The sequence below is a fragment of the Caretta caretta genome, chromosome 17 (assembly GCF_965140235.1).
Source record: "Caretta caretta isolate rCarCar2 chromosome 17, rCarCar1.hap1, whole genome shotgun sequence".
Classification (NCBI taxonomy): domain Eukaryota; kingdom Metazoa; phylum Chordata; order Testudines; family Cheloniidae; genus Caretta; species Caretta caretta.
The window spans coordinates 18,894,469-18,915,918 of record NC_134222.1 but is presented as its reverse complement, the minus strand read 5'-3'; the positions used below and the strand labels follow the sequence as shown (position 1 = coordinate 18,915,918).

The 21,450-nt window shown below is 40.7% G+C and overlaps 1 protein-coding gene across 6 annotated transcripts in view; it reads right to left on the bottom strand.

The window, feature by feature from the left end:
• The window catches only part of CUX1 (cut like homeobox 1), a 398,832-nt gene that overhangs the window by 303,473 nt on the left and 73,909 nt on the right, over positions 1-21,450 (bottom strand). For all 6 annotated transcript variants that reach the window (XM_075120956.1, XM_048824335.2, XM_075120957.1 and 3 more), the window contains exon 2: positions 15,251-15,361. In XM_075120956.1, coding sequence (XP_074977057.1) covers positions 15,251-15,361 — 111 coding nt within the window. The remainder of the gene's footprint in view (positions 1-15,250; positions 15,362-21,450) is intronic.

The following is a 21,450-nucleotide window of genomic DNA, read 5'->3' as shown; positions in this document are numbered from 1 at the left end:
CATACCCATTGGATATTTATTTGCTTAAGCAGTTAGACACTTGCAATTACACACATCTAGAATCTGACCCCATATTTATTCCAAAAGATTAGTAAGGTGCTACAACATACTAAAATAACTTCTCAGAAAAGTCAATAAATGTGTATGTGCATGTTGAGCATACACATAACTGCGTTTGCAGTAGTAAAACTGGGAATACGGCTGTGTCAGTGCCTCAAAACTTCTAAAACCACAATTTTATGATCTTAAGTAAGGACAAGACTTGCAATCATGAGAGGCAGATGTGTGCCTCAGATGGGACTCGTCAGTTTAGAAGGAAGATGGAAGTTACAACAGCAGTAATTTGACTAAGTTAACTATTGTATACATTTAATTATTCTATTTTCGAGTATTTTTTGGACTTTATAAAAAAATTGTGTTTTGTTTTGCTTGCTTGTTTTATTCTTTGGGTGAATTTGTTCAGAAATAGGCCATGCACATAGTAGGGTCCAGATACTGATTATTATATTGAACTCTTGCTTGCATCCTGCCTTGATAAGGGTTTGAATATTTAAAAAAAACCACCACCACCACCTGAATATGTAACAAACCAATAAAAACACTTAACTTTAACTGCAGTAGCATGAATTTGCCATGACCATGAAGAGTAGTTCTTGTGTTCTTTCAGGAACTGTCATATAACAAAATAATATGCCTAACGCCCAAGTTCCCTCTAAGCTCTGCGGCCACGTGGCCGTGCAGCTGGCTATCAAGGGCTGTGCAGATGGGAAGAGGTGCCTCTCCCCCGGCCTTGGAGCTGTCCCCCCCGGGCTGCTGTGGCAAGTCCTCTGTCCTCACCACAGTCCCAGGGTAGCCTGCACCTCAAACCCCTCATCCTCAGCCCCAGCCCAGAGCCCTCACCCCGCACACTCTAACCCTCAGCCCCAGTCCTGAGCCCCCTCTCAAACCCCTCATCCCCAGCCCCACCCCAGAGTCCATACCCCCAGCCGGTCCCCTCACCTCCCCGCATCCCAATCCTCTGCCCTAGTCCTGAGCCCCCTCCCACACTCCGAACCCGATCCCTACCCCCACCACACATCACCTCCATATTAGTACACATAACAAAACTCATTCCACACATGGATGTAAAAAATTAGAGGGAACATTGCCTACCACTTTCTTAAATCTAAGATGGTGCTTAATTGAAGAGTATTTAATGCTAAGTTTCTGCTGGGAAAGAGATCCAGAACTGAAGTGAGCTAATTTTCATGATTAAGAAAATATATATATTTCCACATTTAATTACAGACAGTAACAAAAGCTCAGTAATAAAAATAAAGTTCCACAGAATCCCTGGAATTGTGTCTGCCAACTAAAACACCTACTACTACGAACTTAGTAATGGGTCATGCAAACATAAATTACAAGGCCAGACATTTTAAAAGGAAAAAAAGTTGATTTATTGTCACATTGGAGACACAGCAGAATGGAAGGGCAATTTCGTTTTTCCATGTATTCATCAACACTGCAGATGTGTTAATGCAAAAAGAATTCTAAAATAAAAATTACTCTCAACTCCTCTAATTCTCATGTGTCATTTAATTTACTTAAAAATGGTTACCAATGGGCTTGTTTCTTACAAGTGAGACATATACAAACGATGATCTGTGGAAACAGATACTTATGCACAGCTCAGCTACAAATAAATTTCCTTCCAAACATTCAGCTTCTCCACATTTCATCCAAAAATGATAATTATGAAAAAAATTCCTGAAATGAATTCACTTGTTTTAAACAGAGAGACAAATGAAAACTGCAAAATTGTGATACCTAGCCTATCATTCATTATGTTTGTTTACTATATTCAAGTAAAAATATGATCATAGCTGCTCCTAGTTTAGCAGATGTGACTTTTTCACATATCTGTTGTTAGAAGAAACACAATTTCTTCTTTCCAGTAACCATTAAGAGTTGTTCATGACAGACAATGTGATAAGTTTAATGAGAACAACATGTTCTTTTAATTAAATTTTAAACTATTGCACCTGTATGACCCTGAGGTGGTCCCACCGGATGAAATGAAGTAGATTTATAACATGTTTGTTCTCAAACTAAGAAGAAAAGTACGTACAATCAGAAGTTTAATTATCTATTCTACTTTCACTCACACACTGGAGGTGAGACTAGGCCTCTTGCTGTGTCTGTGTGTTTGTGAGCAGGCGTGCATGCGCAACAGAGAGAGAAGTTGCGTTTTGAAAGTCAGGCCAATATTTTAGGAGCCTCAATATGAATTTAGGAACTTGATTTTCCCCTTAAATATGGCATTGGATAGAGGTAGTGTCATGTCTCAATCACATCATTCCTTTTTCCCCCGCACAAGCCACACCTTTACTCAATCTTGGAAGCATTAGAGGTCTTCTGGAAGGTGCTGACTGCCTTGCAAAATCAGGTTATTCGCTTTCAAGATCTGGCTGTGAAAATGTATTCCTCTTAAATCTTCCCTTTTCCCACCCCAACTGTTCATCCTGGCCAGGATACAAAAGTTCATCAATTAAAAGGCGAAGAAAAAGTATAACTGTCTCAAACCCTCACAAGAGAAGTAGTTTTTGAAAAAAAAATTCATTTCATTGTTCAGTGATAAGAATAATCGACGAACACCTTCAATACTCACCTTCACCCTTAAATGTTTATTTATTTGTACATTCCTCTGTAAACCACAGTAAGTCAATAAAACTATCGCACCATTCTACTTGACCTCAGTGGAAAATGCAAACCCTTCTACTGATACTAATGGAGATGTCACGGATATCACTAAAAGTGCATTCCTTAACTGTCAAAAGTTTACATTTAACCAGAAAAAAGGTTTTAAAAGAATAAATACAAATTATGAAGTATGAAGGATTCCAGAGTGATTAATTGCCTGAAGTTCCTTAAAATGTTGTCGATGATATCTGAGCTGCCCCTTTCTTTAGAGGCTTATAACTTCTGGACAAACAATCACCCGCATTTTCAGTCTTAGAGGAAGGTTTTTCGGGTGTAAGCATTTTGAAGAAAAGTGATCAAAGGATTTTTTTTAAAAGGTGAAGAAAGCAGAAGGGAAAGGTCTACATATTTAAGATATTCTGAGTTAATCGCAGAAAAATATGTTTCAAATGATACTTTTCTATCTAGTAACCTATAACCCAGACTAATCTCTTCTGCAATTAAAATTAAAAGGAGTTCTTTTGCTAGAATACAAAGCTACATGCACATGCCATTGAACACGTACATAGTGAATTTAGGCATTCTATGCCCCATTGCAATCTATACAAATACTGATCTCCGACACAAATATTCAGTATGAAAATGTCCTCTCAAATTCTATTAAATCCAAAGGTATTTCTTGAATCAGGTCTGCATCCCAATATCCTTCTCCTGACCACCTTTGCTATCATTTCATCTTTGTTGGGAAAAATGTGATCACTTTCTTCTGGAAGAGAAACCACTGCTGGAGGTGGACTGAGTTTAGTGAATCGGATATATTATGCTAATGAACAAATTGACAATGTATATGCAAAAAATATCAGGACTACATTGCTAAAATCCCTTCCAAAATTAAAAGTGATACCGTGAAGCCTGAAAAACTGAGCAGATGCAAAGAAATAAGAATAAGACTTAAGTATGTTAGAAAATATGTTATTGGCTATTGTAAAGAATATGCCATTCTTCCAATATACTGGAGAGTACAACATGACACAGGAGTCAATGCTGGAATTAAGTAATGTGCCGTAAATAAAAGGAGAAACTTTGGTTACCATAGAATCTGGCTTAGCTTCCTCTAGGTACCAAGAGCATATTTTGTATTTTTTATTTATTTCTTTTAATATCTTCTATGAGTTATATAATGTGGGGAAGATTAATATGCATGGGAAAAACTGAGGTTGTCTTAATGGGAGTGCGACTGTGAATGTAACATATGCTGTACTGTTTGACTCCTTCAATTGCAATAAAGTAAAAAAAGCAAAAGATCTTTGTCTAAGCAAACTCACAACTATTTGTAATTTTGTCTTATTAATAAGTATCCTAAACACCTGTGAACTTTATATCTAAACAATAGTATTTTATATTGTTTAAGAACCCTTGAATAAAGGACCTCCGCTAGAAGATATTTTTTCTTCTAGTGCCACCAAACCTGTTAATTAATATTTTAAGACATACATCTACATGCTAACTTTCTGAAAATAGTTTCAGAGAGCTAACATACTCAATCACACAGCTTCTGTAAAAGAGTCCATAAGACAAATTCAGTAACAAAAATTAAAACAGTAATGACATTTAAAAGCATGACTAAATGATCTAGTGTACACCTACAGTAGTAAGACACAGTTATTCGGTAGTAGAGGTATCCATTATACTTTAAAACAGGGGTAGTCTATTTTTTGTCGGGGTTCAAACTTTTTGGTCAAGGTATAGTCAAGGTCCAGACTCCAAAGAAAATAATAATGGATAAGAAGAAGTAAATAAAAAAGTTTTGAGGTCCGTTCAAAAGCATCTGGTGGTCTAGATTCAGGCCACGGTCTGCTTATTGACTACCCCTGCCTTCTATCTTTTTATTCCTTAACAGGAAACAGTAAAGTTTTAAAGTGATAAGAGAGACCCACAAGATTAAAAAAATACTCCATGACTAATAATATTCAAACCCTCTACTAAACTTACATATCTATAGAAGTTTTTAACTCTGGTGGAAAAGGGAAGAGAGATTTAAAGCAAGCGTCTTTCTCCCTCTTCTCCCTTTCCTCATGTATTTAAAAAAAAATTAAAAGATTTTTGTTTTAGTTCAGTTTGACCATCTTTGACTGTGGAGACTGGGTAACTCAACTAAGTAATCTCGAAAAGCAACAATTTAGTAATTTTTATTTTTAATTTTAAAATATTTTGAATCCTTGACACGTAGCTGTGCAAAGATTTTTAAAAAACAAATTCCATATGATGCTTTTTTAGACAGATCAGCTTGGTCCACAACCATATGACTAAAACAAGTTTTTCCTTCATAACAAAAAAAATCATAGTACAGATTCTTCCTTCATTTACACTCACAGCATCAGCAGGACTGCACAGGTCCAAAGTAGAATTTAGGCTGCATCTGTGGCTCAATTAACAAACGCAACACTGAAATTGCAGATTTTACTCAGGTGAATAACAACCACCAACCAGGATGGTGCAGAGTTGATCAAATTAAGCAGCTTCCATTAAAACAAAAAAGAGTAATACTAAAAAGAGCTTTTCTAAGACTTTACAAAAGCAAAAACAACAACCAGATATATCTTATGTATTCCTAAAATCCTGACTGAATATTGCAATGTACTTTCCAAGGGCAACTACATTTCCACCCATAGAATTTCCATTTATTTAGAAGAGAAATGAGGTCAGCAGGTGGCCATGACAATCAGTGTTAAGGTGTTCTGTTCATGTGCTCATTTATTTAGTCTCCTGGCTACTTCTAATATCCTATTTCGCAAACCATTTTGAAGCTGTTTACTCTGAAAATGTACCTATGCTAGCTGTGCTCAATGGCTCCCCTGTATACTTCCATATCCCTGTGATCTGATCTTTAATCAGCTTTATAAATATACAGATGTCAATTTTGGCATTAAAAGGTAATCCTGACCTTCTAAATCTTACTGATGGAGCACATATGCAACCTGGAAACAGGTAAAGGCCACAATGAGGAATCAGTGCTTCAACTGATCCTTAGAAGAGACCAGGGATCAAAGTAAGCAAGCAAGCAGAAAGCACTAAAGAATGAGACGGTAAGCTCCTTCATACGGTAAATTCCTTTATGCCAAATCTCACACTGATTCTGCATGACTCACAAAGTCACACCACAAAACGTTATCTGACACTATTTTCAGCTGGTCTGCTCCTCATCTTTCTTTCCCTCTCGTTTTGCTACTTTTTTGTGTCAGATAAATATAGGAACTTCAGAATAGCTAATAAAAAAAAAAGGTCTCAAGCATAATATCTTAGTTACAACAGAAATCCATATTAATAAAATCATTTTAATCTTAAATACAAACCTAGAAAAAAAAATCTCGTCTTCTCTTATAAATTAAATTTCTGTCAAAGACGAAATCATGCAACGTTGTGGTCCACGAATATAGCTATCCAAACCACTACCACCAAAGCTAACTTTCATTGTCAAGTAGAATAAAGAGCCCAATAAACTACAAAAAGGTTTTTACAGATGTCCAATGGTAATTTGAACTGACATTTTTTCTGATTTTAAATTATCCAAATTTACCCCATTCAGAAAGTAAATCAATCCAAGACTATCTATCGAAGGCCCCATGGTCTTACCTCATAATGCTCTAAATAAAGCAAACCCCACCTCCCAAATAAAAGGAATTAAGTCTCTTTTCAAATTGGAAAAATCATAGTCAGCTCTGGCCCTAAAATAGCTACTACACCTTACATTAACTTCTGTACCAATTCCCATCCCCGCTGCAGAGAATCTGATATCAACTACTAAGATGGGAGGGAAACAAAAAAAATGTGGCCTTTCATCCCAAAGGATTCTAAAATGCTTTACTATAGTTAGGACTATAGTTAGAGGATTAGCCAGCCCCAATACCAAAGTCCAGACATATCTGTGATGGAAGACAAAAGCTATTAATGGTACATAGTAATATTGTAAAATGGCTTAAGATTGATACAGTATTCTTCACGTACTAACAGAAACTGCAACGAAAACATGAAATTCCTTACTCTGAAACGCCACCCTGCTTTGATCCAACAAAATCTGGATTTGCTAATCTTCTGGGCATAAGGCAAGGCATATTCTCTTTTCCAGGGATTTAATAAGGGTAGGTAGGGAGGCGAAGAGATGAATGGGCTGAATGAGGTTAATTTTATTGGCTCTTTTTTCTTGGGAGTCTAACATTTACTACTTATAGATAAAGGCTTGGCTCATCTATTTATTTATATCTAATTGTATTTTGGAATTTCTTCTATTTTTCTACATTTTTTAAACTTACTGTGAAGCACCTAGAGCACTGGATAGGGTTTTCATAAGTTAAATAAATGTAAGTAGGCAGAATGTAATTACCTAACATAGGAATTTGGACAGGAACTAGGGCAGCCTAATGACCACCATCAGGAAATCCCCTGGTGTCATGCCAAAAATTACTAATCAGTACGATTGGGACTATTTAGAAAGGATATGATTAAGAGGATATATAATACAGCTAGACAAAAAAATGAATATTAGAATAAATAGCATCTGAATTACCTTCTCTATTAATACTTAAATTGTAAACTCTTTAGGGCAGAGACTGGCTTTTGTTTTGTTTGTTTTGTATTTGTACAGCACCTAGCAAAATGAGGTCCAGGTCAATGACTGTGGCTCCTACAGACTAGGACAACATAAATAATAAAACAACACTGAACAAGGGACATTCCATGATTGTGACACTCAATGCCACAAGGTAACTTTGTGGCCAAGAACCTTGTAGGGTTAAAAATACAATTAGACATTTATATAGATGAGAACATCCTTAGTTACATTACATTGGAAAAATATTTTTTCCTTAAGAGATAAACCTCTATGCTTCAGGGTATAAGCCAACCACCCACAGATGTGAGTTATGAAGAAACTTTTGCTATGGGAAGGTTATGCTTTAACTGGTAACTAAGGGGTTTCATGCACCATTCCTAGTTACATCATCCTTTTCCTAAATCAATGGGTACTGACCACTGTCTGATACATGGATTAGAATCAGACCAGTGATCTGATCTGGCATGACAATTCATATGATTTTGCATATAATAATTTATATATTTCAGCTCTATGATTAGATAGCCAAACCTCTGAACCTTCGACCTCCTTAGCTGTTGCTCACAACGGAATACAAATAAGTAGTGGTTGACAACTCCCTAGTTGCATCCATGGAATGCAGACATAATATAGTGAAAATATATTACCTTTCTATCAGAGTTGATAATTTACATGGTACATAAAAGGAAGATGCAATAGGGTATCTGGTACATCTTTTAAAGCTTCACCTAGATTCTCCTCCCCGTCTACTCTCCTGAAATAGAAGTGTTAGTATGCTAAGTTTCACTGACAGTTTAGCAGAACGGGCCCTCTGCCACAGGGCTCTTCTAAACACTAGATTACTTACAACAGACTTTGAGGAGAGTTTAAGGGCATCTTGGACAGCATCGGGCAGGGAGCTGGGCGGCAAGTGACACCTACTAATCTGTGGTGAGGGAAAGGGATCATGTAATACACAATGCCACTGCAGCATTGACTGTGCTGCATACTTAATCGGAAGGAGACAGAAAGCTGAACTCAAACAATCTCAGTTGGGAAGGGTAGATTTATTTGCAGGTCAGGAAAACCTTGTTCATCTTGGAAGATATTCTGTACATAAGCTGCTTTTTAAAAAAAAACAACTGTTGTTATCGACAACAATATATTTGGAGTTTCGGCTACCAAGAAAGATTAAAGAGGGAATTCCAAGCAAACAGTCCTTGTACTTCCCTGGTGTATGTCTCAGGGATGGTTTCACTGCCTTGGATAGGTTTTGTAACAAGGACTCAGAATTGCAGTTTTGGCTAAAAGCCTGCCCAAATAATTATCTTCCCCTTCTAGTTGTCTCCCAACCTCCAAAGGCTTTGGTTCCTCAAGATTTATCCAAGGACTATTCTTCCTACTCAGAATGCTATGCTCTGGAGAGACTAAAATGTCCTTTTCCTGTGTTTTTTCTGTCAGATATCTATTTCCTAAGGCTGACTACAATTTCTCTCAAAGAGCCAAGGTTATTGCACAGGGTGAGTAACCTCTTCTTCGAGCAGCATCCCTACGGGTGCGCCACTCTTAGTGAATCCCAAGCAGTGTCCATCACAGAAGAGAGAAGTAGTTACCCACCTTGTGCAGTTAAAGATGGTTCTTCAAGATTTGTCCCCCATGGGTGCTCCACTGTAGGTGTGTCTCCGTCTCTGCACTGCTGATCAAAGGACTTTGGTAGCAGTGTAAGTTGGGCCTGCACGTGCACTGTCTTACCTTGTGCTGTCCACAAGGCTAGCCAGAGCATGCGGGCTAACTGTCCTCAGTTCCTTCTCTACCACAGGGTCATAACAAGAACTCTGAAGTAGAGGGGAGGACAGTGGGTTTTGAAGCATCCATAGGGACACACATCTTGAAGAACCACTGTTACTGAACAAGGAGAGTAACAACTTCTTCGAGTAGTGTCCCTATGGGTGCTCCACTTCAGGTGACTCAGAGCAGTTTCCCTTTTAGAGGTTTGGGACTTCGGGACTTCGGAGTCGCATCAGTTACAGATGACAGTACTGTTGAGCCAAAGATGTCCCATCCCCATCCTGGAGTAGTAGCATGGACACTTCTTGTTCTGGTAAGTGGTGAACAGGTCTAAGGACGGTGTTCCCCATCATGTGAAGAGGTCATGGAGTACTGACAGCTGCATCTCCCACTCGTGATCATGCAGGAATTTGCGACTGAGGCTGTCCACTATCGAGCTCTGAACGCCCGGGAGGTAGGCCGCAGACAAAATGACGTTATGAGAGATGCACCAGTTCCATAATGACAGGTTTCAGAGTAACAGCCGTGTTAGTCTGTATTCGCAAAAAGGAGTACTTGTGGCACCTTAGAGACTAACCAATTTATTTGAGCATAAGCTTTCAGTGAGCTGTAGCTCACGAAAGCTTATGCTCAAATAAATTGGTTAGTCTTTAAGGTGCCACAAGTACTCCTTTTCTTTTTACCAGTTCCATAGTCTCATTGCCTCCACTGCCCCCTCCCCAATGGCTGATGCAGTACATGCAGGCTATGCTGTCTGTTCGGATCTTTGTACGTGATCCTGCTATCAGCAGGAGGAAATGGGCGCAGGCGTTTCTGACCGCTCTGAGTTTGAGGAGATTGATGTGTAGAGATATCCCTATAGGTGACAATTTGCCTTGCATCAGGAGGATGTTTAAATGCACGCCAGTCAGTATTAGAGATCTGGTGGTGGTAAGGAGCAAGGATGGTGATATCTGTGAGAAGGGGATTCCTTTGCATGCACTGGTTGGGTCCTTTTCCAGTCTAAGCAGTTTTCATCCCGGTAGGTAGTGACAGGGGTTTGTCCAACCTGTCCCTGTGCGGTTTGTAAACCTAACTGAACCATAGTTGGAGCCATCACATGTGGAGTCTGGCGTGTGGTATCACTGCCATGCGTGCCACCATATGTCCCAATAGTTGAGAGCAGAGTCTGGCTGGTATTTGGGCAATGCGTTGAGCTGTGTCTATGAGCGAGACCAGGAATAGGAAACTGTAGTGAGGTAGGAAGGCTTTGGCCTGTAAAGCGTCTAGGTCGGCCCCTATGAATTCTAGGTGTTGCACTGGTGTGAGGGTTGACTTCTGGATGTTGATCTGTAAGCCCAGTTCTGTAAACAAGTGTATCATAGTGTCGATGGCTCTACGAGCCTCTTGGAGCGATCAGGCTCTGAGGAGACTATCTATCCATACCTGGATGGATATTATCCCTTGCAAGCATAAATGAGCAGCTACCACGGAGAGAACTTTGGAAAACACTTTCAGGGCTGATGAGAGTCCAAAGGGAAGGACTCTGTATTGGTAATGGTAATGTCCCAGAGTGAATCTGAGAAATCGACCGTGAGCTGGTAGGATCGAAATGTGAAAGTAGGTGTCCTGTAGGTTGAGGGCCAAAAAACAGTTTCCCTGTTCCAGTGATGGAATGATCATCTAGAAGGTGACCATCTTGAACTTCTGAGCTTTGACAAACTTGTTGAGAGCTCTGAGACCCAGTATGGGTCTCCAAACTCCCTTTCTTTTGGTTATTAGGAAGTAACAAGAGTAGAATCCTTTGCCTCATAGATGATGAGGTACTGGTTGTATGGCTCCTAATTGGAGGAGCTGATCTATCTCATGAGAGTCCACTACGACAGGAGAAGGGTCCCTGAAGAGGAGTAGGGACAGGTATTGTGGAGGGGGTAGAGAAATGAAGTGGATGGAGTAGCCAGATTGGATGAGCTTTAAGACCCATCTGTCCAACATTATGCGTTCCCAGGCACTGCAGAACCCTGCCAAACGGTGATCAAATGGGTGCATAATCACAGTCAGTCAGTTGCAGGGAGTGGTCTTGCAGTTCCTCAATCTGCCCACCAAATGAGGTGCTTAGAGGCAGGGGGCTGGGTCAAACATTGTGGCTCCCCAATGGCTTGCGCTTCAGGTATTTCTCCTTTTTTCTTTGCAGCTCATAATGGTGCTATGATGGGAATTGAGTTGCATACAGCCTGTATTGGGACTGCAGGACTAAAGCGTCTCTTTTGTCCCGGTGTACAGATTCCCAGCGACCTGAGGGTGGCCCTGGAATCCTTCAAGGTATGGAGGGAGGCATCTATCTTCTCAGCAAAGAGCTTTTAACCCTTGAAGAGGAGGTCTTCTACTGTGGTCTGCACCTACTTTGGGAATCCCAACAAGTGGAGCCATGACTCTCGCCTCATCACCACAGCTGTAGAGATGGATCTAGCTCTCGTGTCAGCAGTGTCGGGGATTGATGGTAGCAATATTTTTGCCATTAGTTGTCCCTCCTGAATGATGACAGTTTATCAATAAAGTCATTCAGCTTATTGCAGTTTGTGTAATTGTATTTTGCCATGAACGCCTGATAGCTGACAATGTGGAATTGTAAGGTTGCCGAGGAATATGCGCTTCCAACGCCCCCACCCCAATCAAAGGGCCTTGCCCTGGAATGGTGTTGTCACAGGATTTCACGGCATCCACCACAATGGAATTGGGTGATGGGTCGGAGAAAAGGAACTCTGATTCCTTTGTGGGGACATAATATTGCTTCTCCTCACACTTGCATATTGGGGCAACAGATGACAAGGTTTGCCACACTGTTTTAGCCAGGTCTAAGATGGCTTCATTAACTGGAAGGGTGATCTTCAAGGATGATAAAGAGTAGAGGATATCAAGGAGCTGCTGGTGTGTGTCCCTGACCTCCCTCCAGTGGTATGTGGAGGGTATCCGCTACTCTTTTCACCAGCTCCTCGATAAATCAGAAGTTATCTGCCATGGACGGTGGTGAAGGCATATCTGCTTCGTCTAGGGTGAAGCCGCTGGACGAAGCTTGAAGCTCGCAAAGCAGGTAGTTTTGCCACCCCAGGGTCCCAGTATGGCCATTGTGGTGGCATAGGGCCTGGTAGAGATGCTCATGGGTGGCACTCCCGCACCCTCTCCTATGGAGCTTGGGAGGAGTACTGTGAGATCTCAATCTGGCTCACTATCTGACCCCTCAACTTGACAATGGAGAGGCATGGCATGATTGCAGGAATATCCCCTGTGCCCAGCAAAGGCTCAGTGCCGTGATGTCGGTACCGAGGGGTTGAGACTCGGGTGCCTCCGTCATGCAGTGGTCCCTTGATCAGTGGAATTCCTCCAGTACTGATTGTTCCTGTGGCGGTGCTGGGGGAGGTGGAGACCTCATCTGTGCCGGGTGGGCTACTGTCACTGGTGGTACCGAGGTGGGTGGGAGAAGAGGAATTCAGAGTCCTTGGTAGGGATACCCTCTTACAAGTGGGTTTCACTGTAGAGAGGGTTTGCCAGATGGTCCTAGTGGATTCCAACAGAGCCTCATTAATAGGGAGGGCAATTCTAGATGGTACGTCAGAGTGCAGAATCTCCAAGAGCTTGTGTTGGGGTTCTCTGATCTCCTCTAGGGGTATCTTCAGGGAGACTGCCACCTGCTTAACGAAGTCCTGGAACTGTCAAAAATCATCAGCCACCAATGGTGAAGGAAAAATCAAGGCTTCATCTGGTGAAGAGGACAAGGTGGTAGTTTGAGGCATTGCTTCTTTGTCCACCCTGGTATCCTGCTCCTCAAATGTTTCCTCCTGTTGCTGGTGGGGGGAGAGAAGCTTGTGTCTCCTTATCATCCCTATAGGATAGGGTCTGGGCCCTAGAGAATTACCAGCAATAGACTGCCCAGAGATCCCAATATGGCCATTTAGAATCATAGAATATCAGGGTTGGAAGAGATCTCAGGAGGTCATCTAGTCCAACCCCCTGCTCAAAGCAGGGCCAACACCAACTAAATCATCCCAGCCAGGCCCATACATATGATGGGATGGAATCCAGGGTTACTCTCACCAGGATTGATAAGGTCCTGGAGCATCTTCCCTGTCCCTTTGGGAGACAGTTAGTGTAAGGTATAATTGGAGAACCTTGCACTGAAATGGAAGCAGCACAGGGGAAATCATCAACAACATCCTCCTCTTCTTCAAATGAAGGAGCTCCCAGAGGAAAGGGTGGGTGGAGAGTGTGACGGTACTGGGGATGCAAAAGGATCCCGCTACCAAGAGGTTCTCTATACAGAAATATGCTTGGTACCGGTCAGCAACGGAGACTCTGGATCAGAAGCCATCACCAAGTCTCTCTGGTATCTGAAGTCCTGCAGTACCAACAGATGTTTTAGTACCCGAGTGTTTGTCCTTCTCAGATTATACCAGAGGCATAAGGCACTTCAAGGCTGCAACAATGAGGCTGGAGGCTTACGTGGTACCGTGACACTTGGTCAGAGCATTGAGAGAGGAGTTAGAGTTGATGGTACTGATCTTCTATGTTTGGTGCCATCCCTAGACAATGATGCAGGGTCTTCCTAGAGCCCTGTTTTCTCACATCCCCTGTACCGAACGAGTGTTTCCCCTCTATTGTACCAAGCCTCAAAGACCTCTGAGGAGACTGGAGACCAAGGTCTTTTTGAGGGAGAAGCCCCAAGAAGGAACTAGATCTGGTTTTCTGAGAGGATTTGAAGGAAGGCTCTGAGGATTTCTATTTCTTAGGAAAATGTTGCACCGAGGTGGAAGTGGGGGTAGAAATTCCTGAAGACTGATGGCCAGGAGGGTCCCAACCTGGTTCCAAAGGAGATCAAGTTTGATGAAGTAGACTATGAAATTCCTGTTCGGAAGCAGAGAAGACTGAAAAGGAGACATCATAGCAATAGAGGAAAGAGAGAAAAGGAACTCTATACAAGCTCACAGAAGAATATGATCTGGCAGTGACAAAGAGAGATGAGCCCAAGCTGTAAAAGTTGGAACAGATCCAAGCTTCCCCAAATATTGAGGATGATCTAAATCACTGTTTTGGATCTAATCCATCTCTATTTCTGAAGACAAGGAAAACATTAGTGAACAAAAGGCTACAGTATTGTGTTTTTATTAAAAAAAATTATTTATTAAAAAAATCTTAAATTCTGCCTCTATATGATTTACATATTAAAAACTATTCACTTACCTGTATGTCTTGCTTATCTACTGCAGAAGCAAGCCACAGACTTGAAAAACGGAGTGGGAAAACAATGCCTCTATAAGAATGCCGGGCTTTCCTCTGAGTATGAGCAGCCAGACAATCTACTAAAAGTTTACTGAGACACCTTGCTTCTGCTTGATAAAAATACAGTTGTCAGTGTGTGAAGTAATTTGCCAGGGACAGTTCTCCAAATAAGCCAACAAACCGACAAATGCAGAAAGTCATTTTTGCATTCTGGGGAATTTGAGGTTTTATTCTTCATAGCAAGGTGAGAAAAACATAAAATTCGCAGAATGCACATATAAATCCTCCATCAACTTCCAGACACTTTACTTATTTGAGAAATCAGCCTTTGAAAAGATGTTCATCCCCTCTGCCTCACACCTTCTCCTGTACCCTCCATGACTCAGACTTCTCCCCCTCCATAGCTTTGCCCGCTTCTGCCCACTAATGTATTACTTTCTTTTGCCCCAATGCTGAGCATTGGCCTGGATCCGTTCCCATTGAAGTCAATGGTAAAACTTCATTTGACTTCAGTGGAAACAGATGGGCCAATGCAGAGCACAGCTTGATTTATATTTAAGGAGTTAAAAGGCCAGGGTCTACATGCATGTAGAGTGATAAAGTTTGGATTACACAGAAAAAAAGATTTTTGCAATGTCTCTGAGTTTTAGATTATGAAATGTAAACAAGTCGTTTATGAAGTACCGTGTTCAAGTTTAGATCCCAAAAAATTCAATTCATATTTCAACAATCATAGAACACTTAAGCAGTCTTAACAAAGAGTCCTCATACATATATCAGTAACAATTAAGGTGGTGAATTAAGCAACACACTAAAGAAAATCCTTGAATCACATTCATCCAATCTAGTTTTTTTATATTATATATTTACTTACAAGTACTTGTAAAAATATATTACATCAAGAAAGTCAAATGACTGTGAAGTAGCTTTTCACATTACCTCTGGAGTGTTTTTCTTGAACTCACGACTTTGCTCAATAAGCTTTTTTCTAGACTGCTCGCTTTCATCTTGTCGGTTAGCCAATACCGTTGCTGTCGCATCAAGCTCTCTCTGTCAAGAAAAGGAACAGCGAGATTGTAATTGCTCTTAGTTGAAGAGAAGGTCATTTACTCCAGATAAATAAAAATATAAGCCTTTATACCGACTCCTCAAGAATTTCCAGAACAAAGATACCAACCTCCAGAAATTACTTCCCTTGAATGTAATTAAACACTAAGTGCCATAGAATTTAAATTCTGTCCTGAAACCAAAAGTGACCGTTGTTTGCACGTGGGAAAATCAAATAGATATTTTCTCAAACACATTTAGGGTTATATAATAGTAAGGTAATATAGTAAGATACCAGAAGCAAAACTAATGCAACATATACCTCACAATAATCCCCAAATCAAACTAATGTAGTATGTCTACTCAGGACCATCGCTACCCATACACAAAGTACGCAGCTGCGTAGGGCACCAGGAAATTTGGGGCATCAAATTTCCTGCTGCCCTGCTCAGCTGTGTGCTGCTACAGCCCCTGCCCCACCTCTTCCCCATGGCCCCCGCCCCAGTCCTGCCCCCATCCCGTCCCTGTTCTGCCCCTTCCCCAAAGCCCCTGCCCTGCTCCGCCCCCATCCCACCCCTACTCTGCCCCTTCCCCAAAGCCCCTGCCCTGCTCTGCCTCTGCCCCCACCCCCACAAGGACCGCAGCAGGACCGGGCCTGCACTCACCGGCAGTGGTAAGTGCAGTGATGCGTCCCCTGCCGCGCCACTGTTGAGTGCTGGGGTGTGGTTCCCTCCCCCTACCCCCCAAGCCAGCCTCCCCCTGCCCCCTGTGGAGGCCTGGGGACCCACACACACCCCCTACAGGGGGGGGAGGCTGCATAGGGCTCCAGAATAGCTAGAGACAGTCCTATGTCTACTTCAAGTCCAAGTCCGTTCCATTTTTAAATGGCTTACATCACCTGTTTCGTTTGCTGACTTTGGAAGCACTCTCTGTCTTAGTTATTCTGAGTGAAAAAGCTATGTCTGAATAACTGAAGTACAAGTTCTTCCTCAACATCAACCGATGATGGCTTTACTTCAAAGTTATTTTTAAGATCACAAACTGCTCACTGGGATCATTATTTTCTTCTCCATACAAAATTTTTAAAATTAGGGGACATCCCTCAATAAGAGACTTCCTTCTGTTCTAAAGATCAAATGATCTTTTCCTCAGTCTCTGCTTCATATTGGAACTTGACCCCCTGACGTTATCAATAACTGTAGTTATCCCTTTGCTGATTGTTTTGTCACCAGAACACCACACAATATCCTTCATCTGTCGTCATACTTTATGAATGCCAGAATAACTTCCACCAATTTATTGTAAACAGAACTACCAATACAGCCGTAACATTACTGCCAAGCTTTGCCCAAATGATTTCAACATACTATCCACCATCACATCTTTCTTCTGTATTCAACACCATACTTCAAATTAAACCATGCTGCATTGCATGGGTCACTTATCAGCATATAAGCCAACACTATTCAAATCATTCTGCATCACTCTGCTTGCTTTTGCAATATTTAAATGTTATATTTAGAATATTAACTTTCCCACTCAGATACGTGGAACATTTTCACTTAAGTCAACAGGCGCTATATCCATGCATTTATGGAGAGAATTTGGCACTATATTTTCTTTACTTTTAATTGATTTTCTTTCATTTTGACTTGCTAAAGTGAGGCATAATGCAGACAGGTTCTGGACCATCTTCTCCGCATAACTCTGCCAATAAACCTTGGTCCTGGCCTAAAGAACCCCTGCTATTCTCCAGGGCAGAAATTGCCAATCCTAGGAAACTGAATGAAAGATTTAGATATAAACAAATATCAATTAAAAAAAAATCAGATTGACACAACCAGATGAAAAATATAAGGCCAAGATTTTAGCTCTTGAGCCTCTTTCTAGGCATTTTGTGAAAGAAATCTGCATTAAAATTATTGGTTCTCTCATGTGTAAATCCTGCCACTTTTCTGTTACTTCTAGGCTCAAACTAATTTAACAAATCTGAAGCATAGACTGGGTTGACATGCACATATTTTACATGATTCTGTAAGTTCAACGGGGTTGGGGGGGAGAAGAGGACGGGGTCTGAGGTTTTTCTGTTGCAGCACCCAACTCAGAAGGATGTAAGTGTTTTTTTCTTAATTTTCACTTCCTCACAAAGAGATATCTTAAGTTTCTTATTATTACATATAGACCATAGTTAATTTAATCCTAAAAAATATGATATATCTGAACTAGGAACCATCCTGGAGATAGTGATCCAAATATCCACATAACACTTTAAAAAAAAAACAAAACACCAAACAACCACCATTGCTCAATATTTCTGACTTTAAGGAAAATGTTAAGGCAATATGTCCAACAGATTTTGGTTTGAAATTCTATAATATACAGTATATGAAATCTATTGCAGAAAAGTGGAAAATACTTAACAGTTGGATAAGCCACATTTGAAATTCATCCTAGTTAATTTTATGCAAGACAAAAGAGCAACAGAAACCAATGTGGTTAGACTTTACAATAAAGAGCAATAAGGGCTAAACAGAAGGCTTTTCAAAAATATAAATAAAATCTGGTAAGGACAACGATTTGGAAATCTATATTTTAGAAATAAGGAGAAGTTAAAAGCAAGAAGAAAAACTGATGACACTGGAGAGAATTGCAGTAGATAAAATATCAAGCAAATGCTGTCTACTAAGTAGTATTAGTAATAAATTAGAAAAAGAATAGAGAAGTAGCAGATTTGTCAATACAGTTTTTTGCTTCCAATTTTAGAGAAGAGGAACAAAGTGACGAACTGCTTCAGACAAAGATCTTATTTTGCACTATGAGAGTAGAGGAGTTAGACAGTAGCTTAGACGCTCCTTCTGGCCTGTTTGCTTTCTGCCAGTCTACTGGTATAAAGCAGATTTTAAGGCAGCTGATCCAGCCTCTTGAGAATTTCCTCTGCACAGAGGAATCCCTTGGTGGTGAGAAACCAGTACCCATGCTATGCCACCCTTCAACATACAGGGCATGCCCAGGAAAAAAGGAGAATGGCAGAGATGAGAGACTATGTATCAATACTCCCAAGCTGCTGAAATGACAGCTTGACACAGTGGACAGAAAGTGTAATATCCTGGTCCAGTGTCTATGAGTAACAATAGAAAGCGCTATGAATAGTTTAAAGAAAAGGAGTACTTGCGGCACCTTAGAGACTAACCAATTTATTTGAGCATAAGCTTTCGTGAGCTACAGCTTACTTCATCGGATGCATACTGTGGAAAATACAGAAGATGTTTTTATACACACAGACCATGAAAAAATGGGTGTTTATCACTACAAAAGGTTTTCTCTCCCCCACCCCACTCTCCTGCTGGTAATAGCTTATCTAAAGTGATCACTCTCCTTACAACGTGTATGATAATCAAGGTGGGCCATTTCCAGCACAAAACCAGGGTTTAACAAGAACGTCTGAGGAACTGGGGGGGGGGGGGGGGGGGAAGGGGAATAAACAAGGGGAAATAGGTTACTTTTTATAATGAATCAACCATTCCCAGTCTCTGTTCAAGCCTAAGTTAATTGTATCCAATTTGCAAATTAATTCCAATTCAGCAGTCTCTCGTTGGAGTCTATTTTCGAAGTTTTTTTGTTGAAGGATAGTCACTTTGAGATCAGAGATCGAGTGACCAGAGAGATTGAAGTGTTCTCCGACTGGTTTATGAATGTTATAATTCTTGACATCTGACTTGTGTCCATTTATTTTTTTACGTAGAGACTGTCCAGTTTGCCCAATGTACATGGCAGAGGGGCATTGCTGGCACATGATGGCATATATCACATTGGTAGATGTGCAGGTGAACGAGCCTCTGATAGTGTGGCTGATGTTATTAGGCCCTGTGATGGTGTCCCCTGAATAGATATGTGGAATAGATACATACACATTGTAAGGAGAGTGATCACTTTAGATTAGCTATTACCAGCAGGAGAGTGGGGTGGGGGGAGAGAAAACCTTTTGTAGTGATAAAACACCCATTTTTTCATGGTCTGTGTGTATAAAAACATCCTCTGTATTTTCCACAGTATGCATCCGATGAAGTGAGCTGTAGCTCACGAAAGCTTATGCTCAAATAAATTGGTTAGTCTCTAAGGTGCCACAAGTACTCCTTTTCTTTCTGCGAACACAGACTAACACGGCTGTTACTCTGAAACCTGTCATGAATAGTTTAGACACTCATACAATCAAAGTATCCAGTCCTCTAGCTAAAAAAGTTGTAGAAGAATAGAAATTAATGAAATCTTAAAGAGACATTGTCAAGGTTGGCAAGCCCGAAACTTGAACCATCTTAATTTGTTCTTCATTTCTTGATCATAACTATTTAGACATCAGGGCTGCAAAGTCCATTTATTGGAAAAACTAGTTGTGCGCTAGGTGCAACAATACAATAATTACGGAAGATTTTCCCACATTTGTGGCATACACAGGAATGTCTCAGGAGAGGCTGGGCTTATTGCAAAATTCAATACTATACACTGAATTATTCTTGTAAGAGACTGATACCACATGGATAAACTTGTGATCCCAAAACCTTCTGGGTAAGACAAATTTGTGGCCCACCAGCCACAATAGGTTCTAAGTAACCAATAAAAGGAGATTTAAGATTACAAAGAGAAAAATATTGGAGGTTCCATTAAAATTACAGGATGCCAATCTCTCAGACCAAATATTCTTTTGTTGTCTAACAATTCCCCACAACTTTGAAACCTAAAATTGTCAAGATTAATAGCAACAGAAACCAAACCATAAAGGTGTTATACTGGGGACAAGTCTGTGCAGGGGATTCAGAGCCCATCACCTCCAGGTTCACTAATTCAAATCTGGCTACTAAACTTTTAGTCAAGGGTATCCAAAATGTAGCACTGTTCAACGGCCTATGCAAAATGAGTTGGAGTCTCAGGACACATTTTCATTCGAGAAACGAGGTCAGAGACATGGAGCTAAACTAATTCCACCCCATGGTTGGTCACACCAAGTTAGGGCAGATTGGAGAGGTAATATGGGGTGTTTTCTATTACCCATTCTACACTTGTTTTGTGGTTAGCTAAATGACCATCCTCTCCAGAGCTGTCCATGAACCTTTCACCAACATTACATTCACTTTTGAAATGGGGGAACACAAGGAAAAGAAAGCATTATACTCTTAAATGTAAGCCTTGTTAAAAAGGAATCCTCAAATACCAACATCAAATATTTCTTTTATGCTCTATCAGAAATACATCACACAAACTACACAAGGTTAATTTGGTATTCACTGTAACATTAAACAAATTCATGATGAATTTGTTTGGTATTAATGTGACAATTATGAAGTTCCACTAGAATATCATTGTATTAGGCTTTAATATTTTTTCCTTTAATTTTTATTTAACATGTTAAAAACAGAGAAAGCAACGGTATATTCCCTTGGTACTCAAAGCGTGCCGGCCAGTTGCAGCCCTCACTGACCCGCTAGAACACGGAGCAGATCATACACACTCATTGGCACGCGCGCAAACAAAAATCCCCTTTTCTAATAAAGGACTGCAACCAGTATTTCTAGCTCCCTGCCCAGAAGCACTATGTGCGAGCACCTGACTGCTCTGTCTGGGAAGAGAGTTCTCAGAAAGGGAACGCTACCTATGTATTCAGAACACTGCAAGAGGACTCCCCAGCCCACCCACAGTTAAACATTTCCAGAGAAGGATGAAAGAAGCTGAGAACTTCAAGCAGAGAAGACCGTGCATTACCAAGAATCTCCAATCTGCTTCTCTCCCAGCTCCTTCCCTTCCCCCTAGCAGTGAGTGAAACAGGAGGGTGGAAGGGAGAAGTTAGAGGAAAGAATCTATGGTGAGAATGTGCATAGATACTAGATTTGGTGGAGACCGGAGAGAGATAACAGGTGGGTGGGGAGGATGTATGAAGAACAATTTAATTTTGGGCACTGCAGGAGAGATAAGGGAAGGAGAATCAGAACCTGCATCTCTAAAAAGAAGTCCTGAAAAGGAGTTGCACCTGATTAAGGGAAACTGAAAAAGAAAATGTTTCTTACAGCAGCTAAGATATCTGCATTATATGTTTGACATGT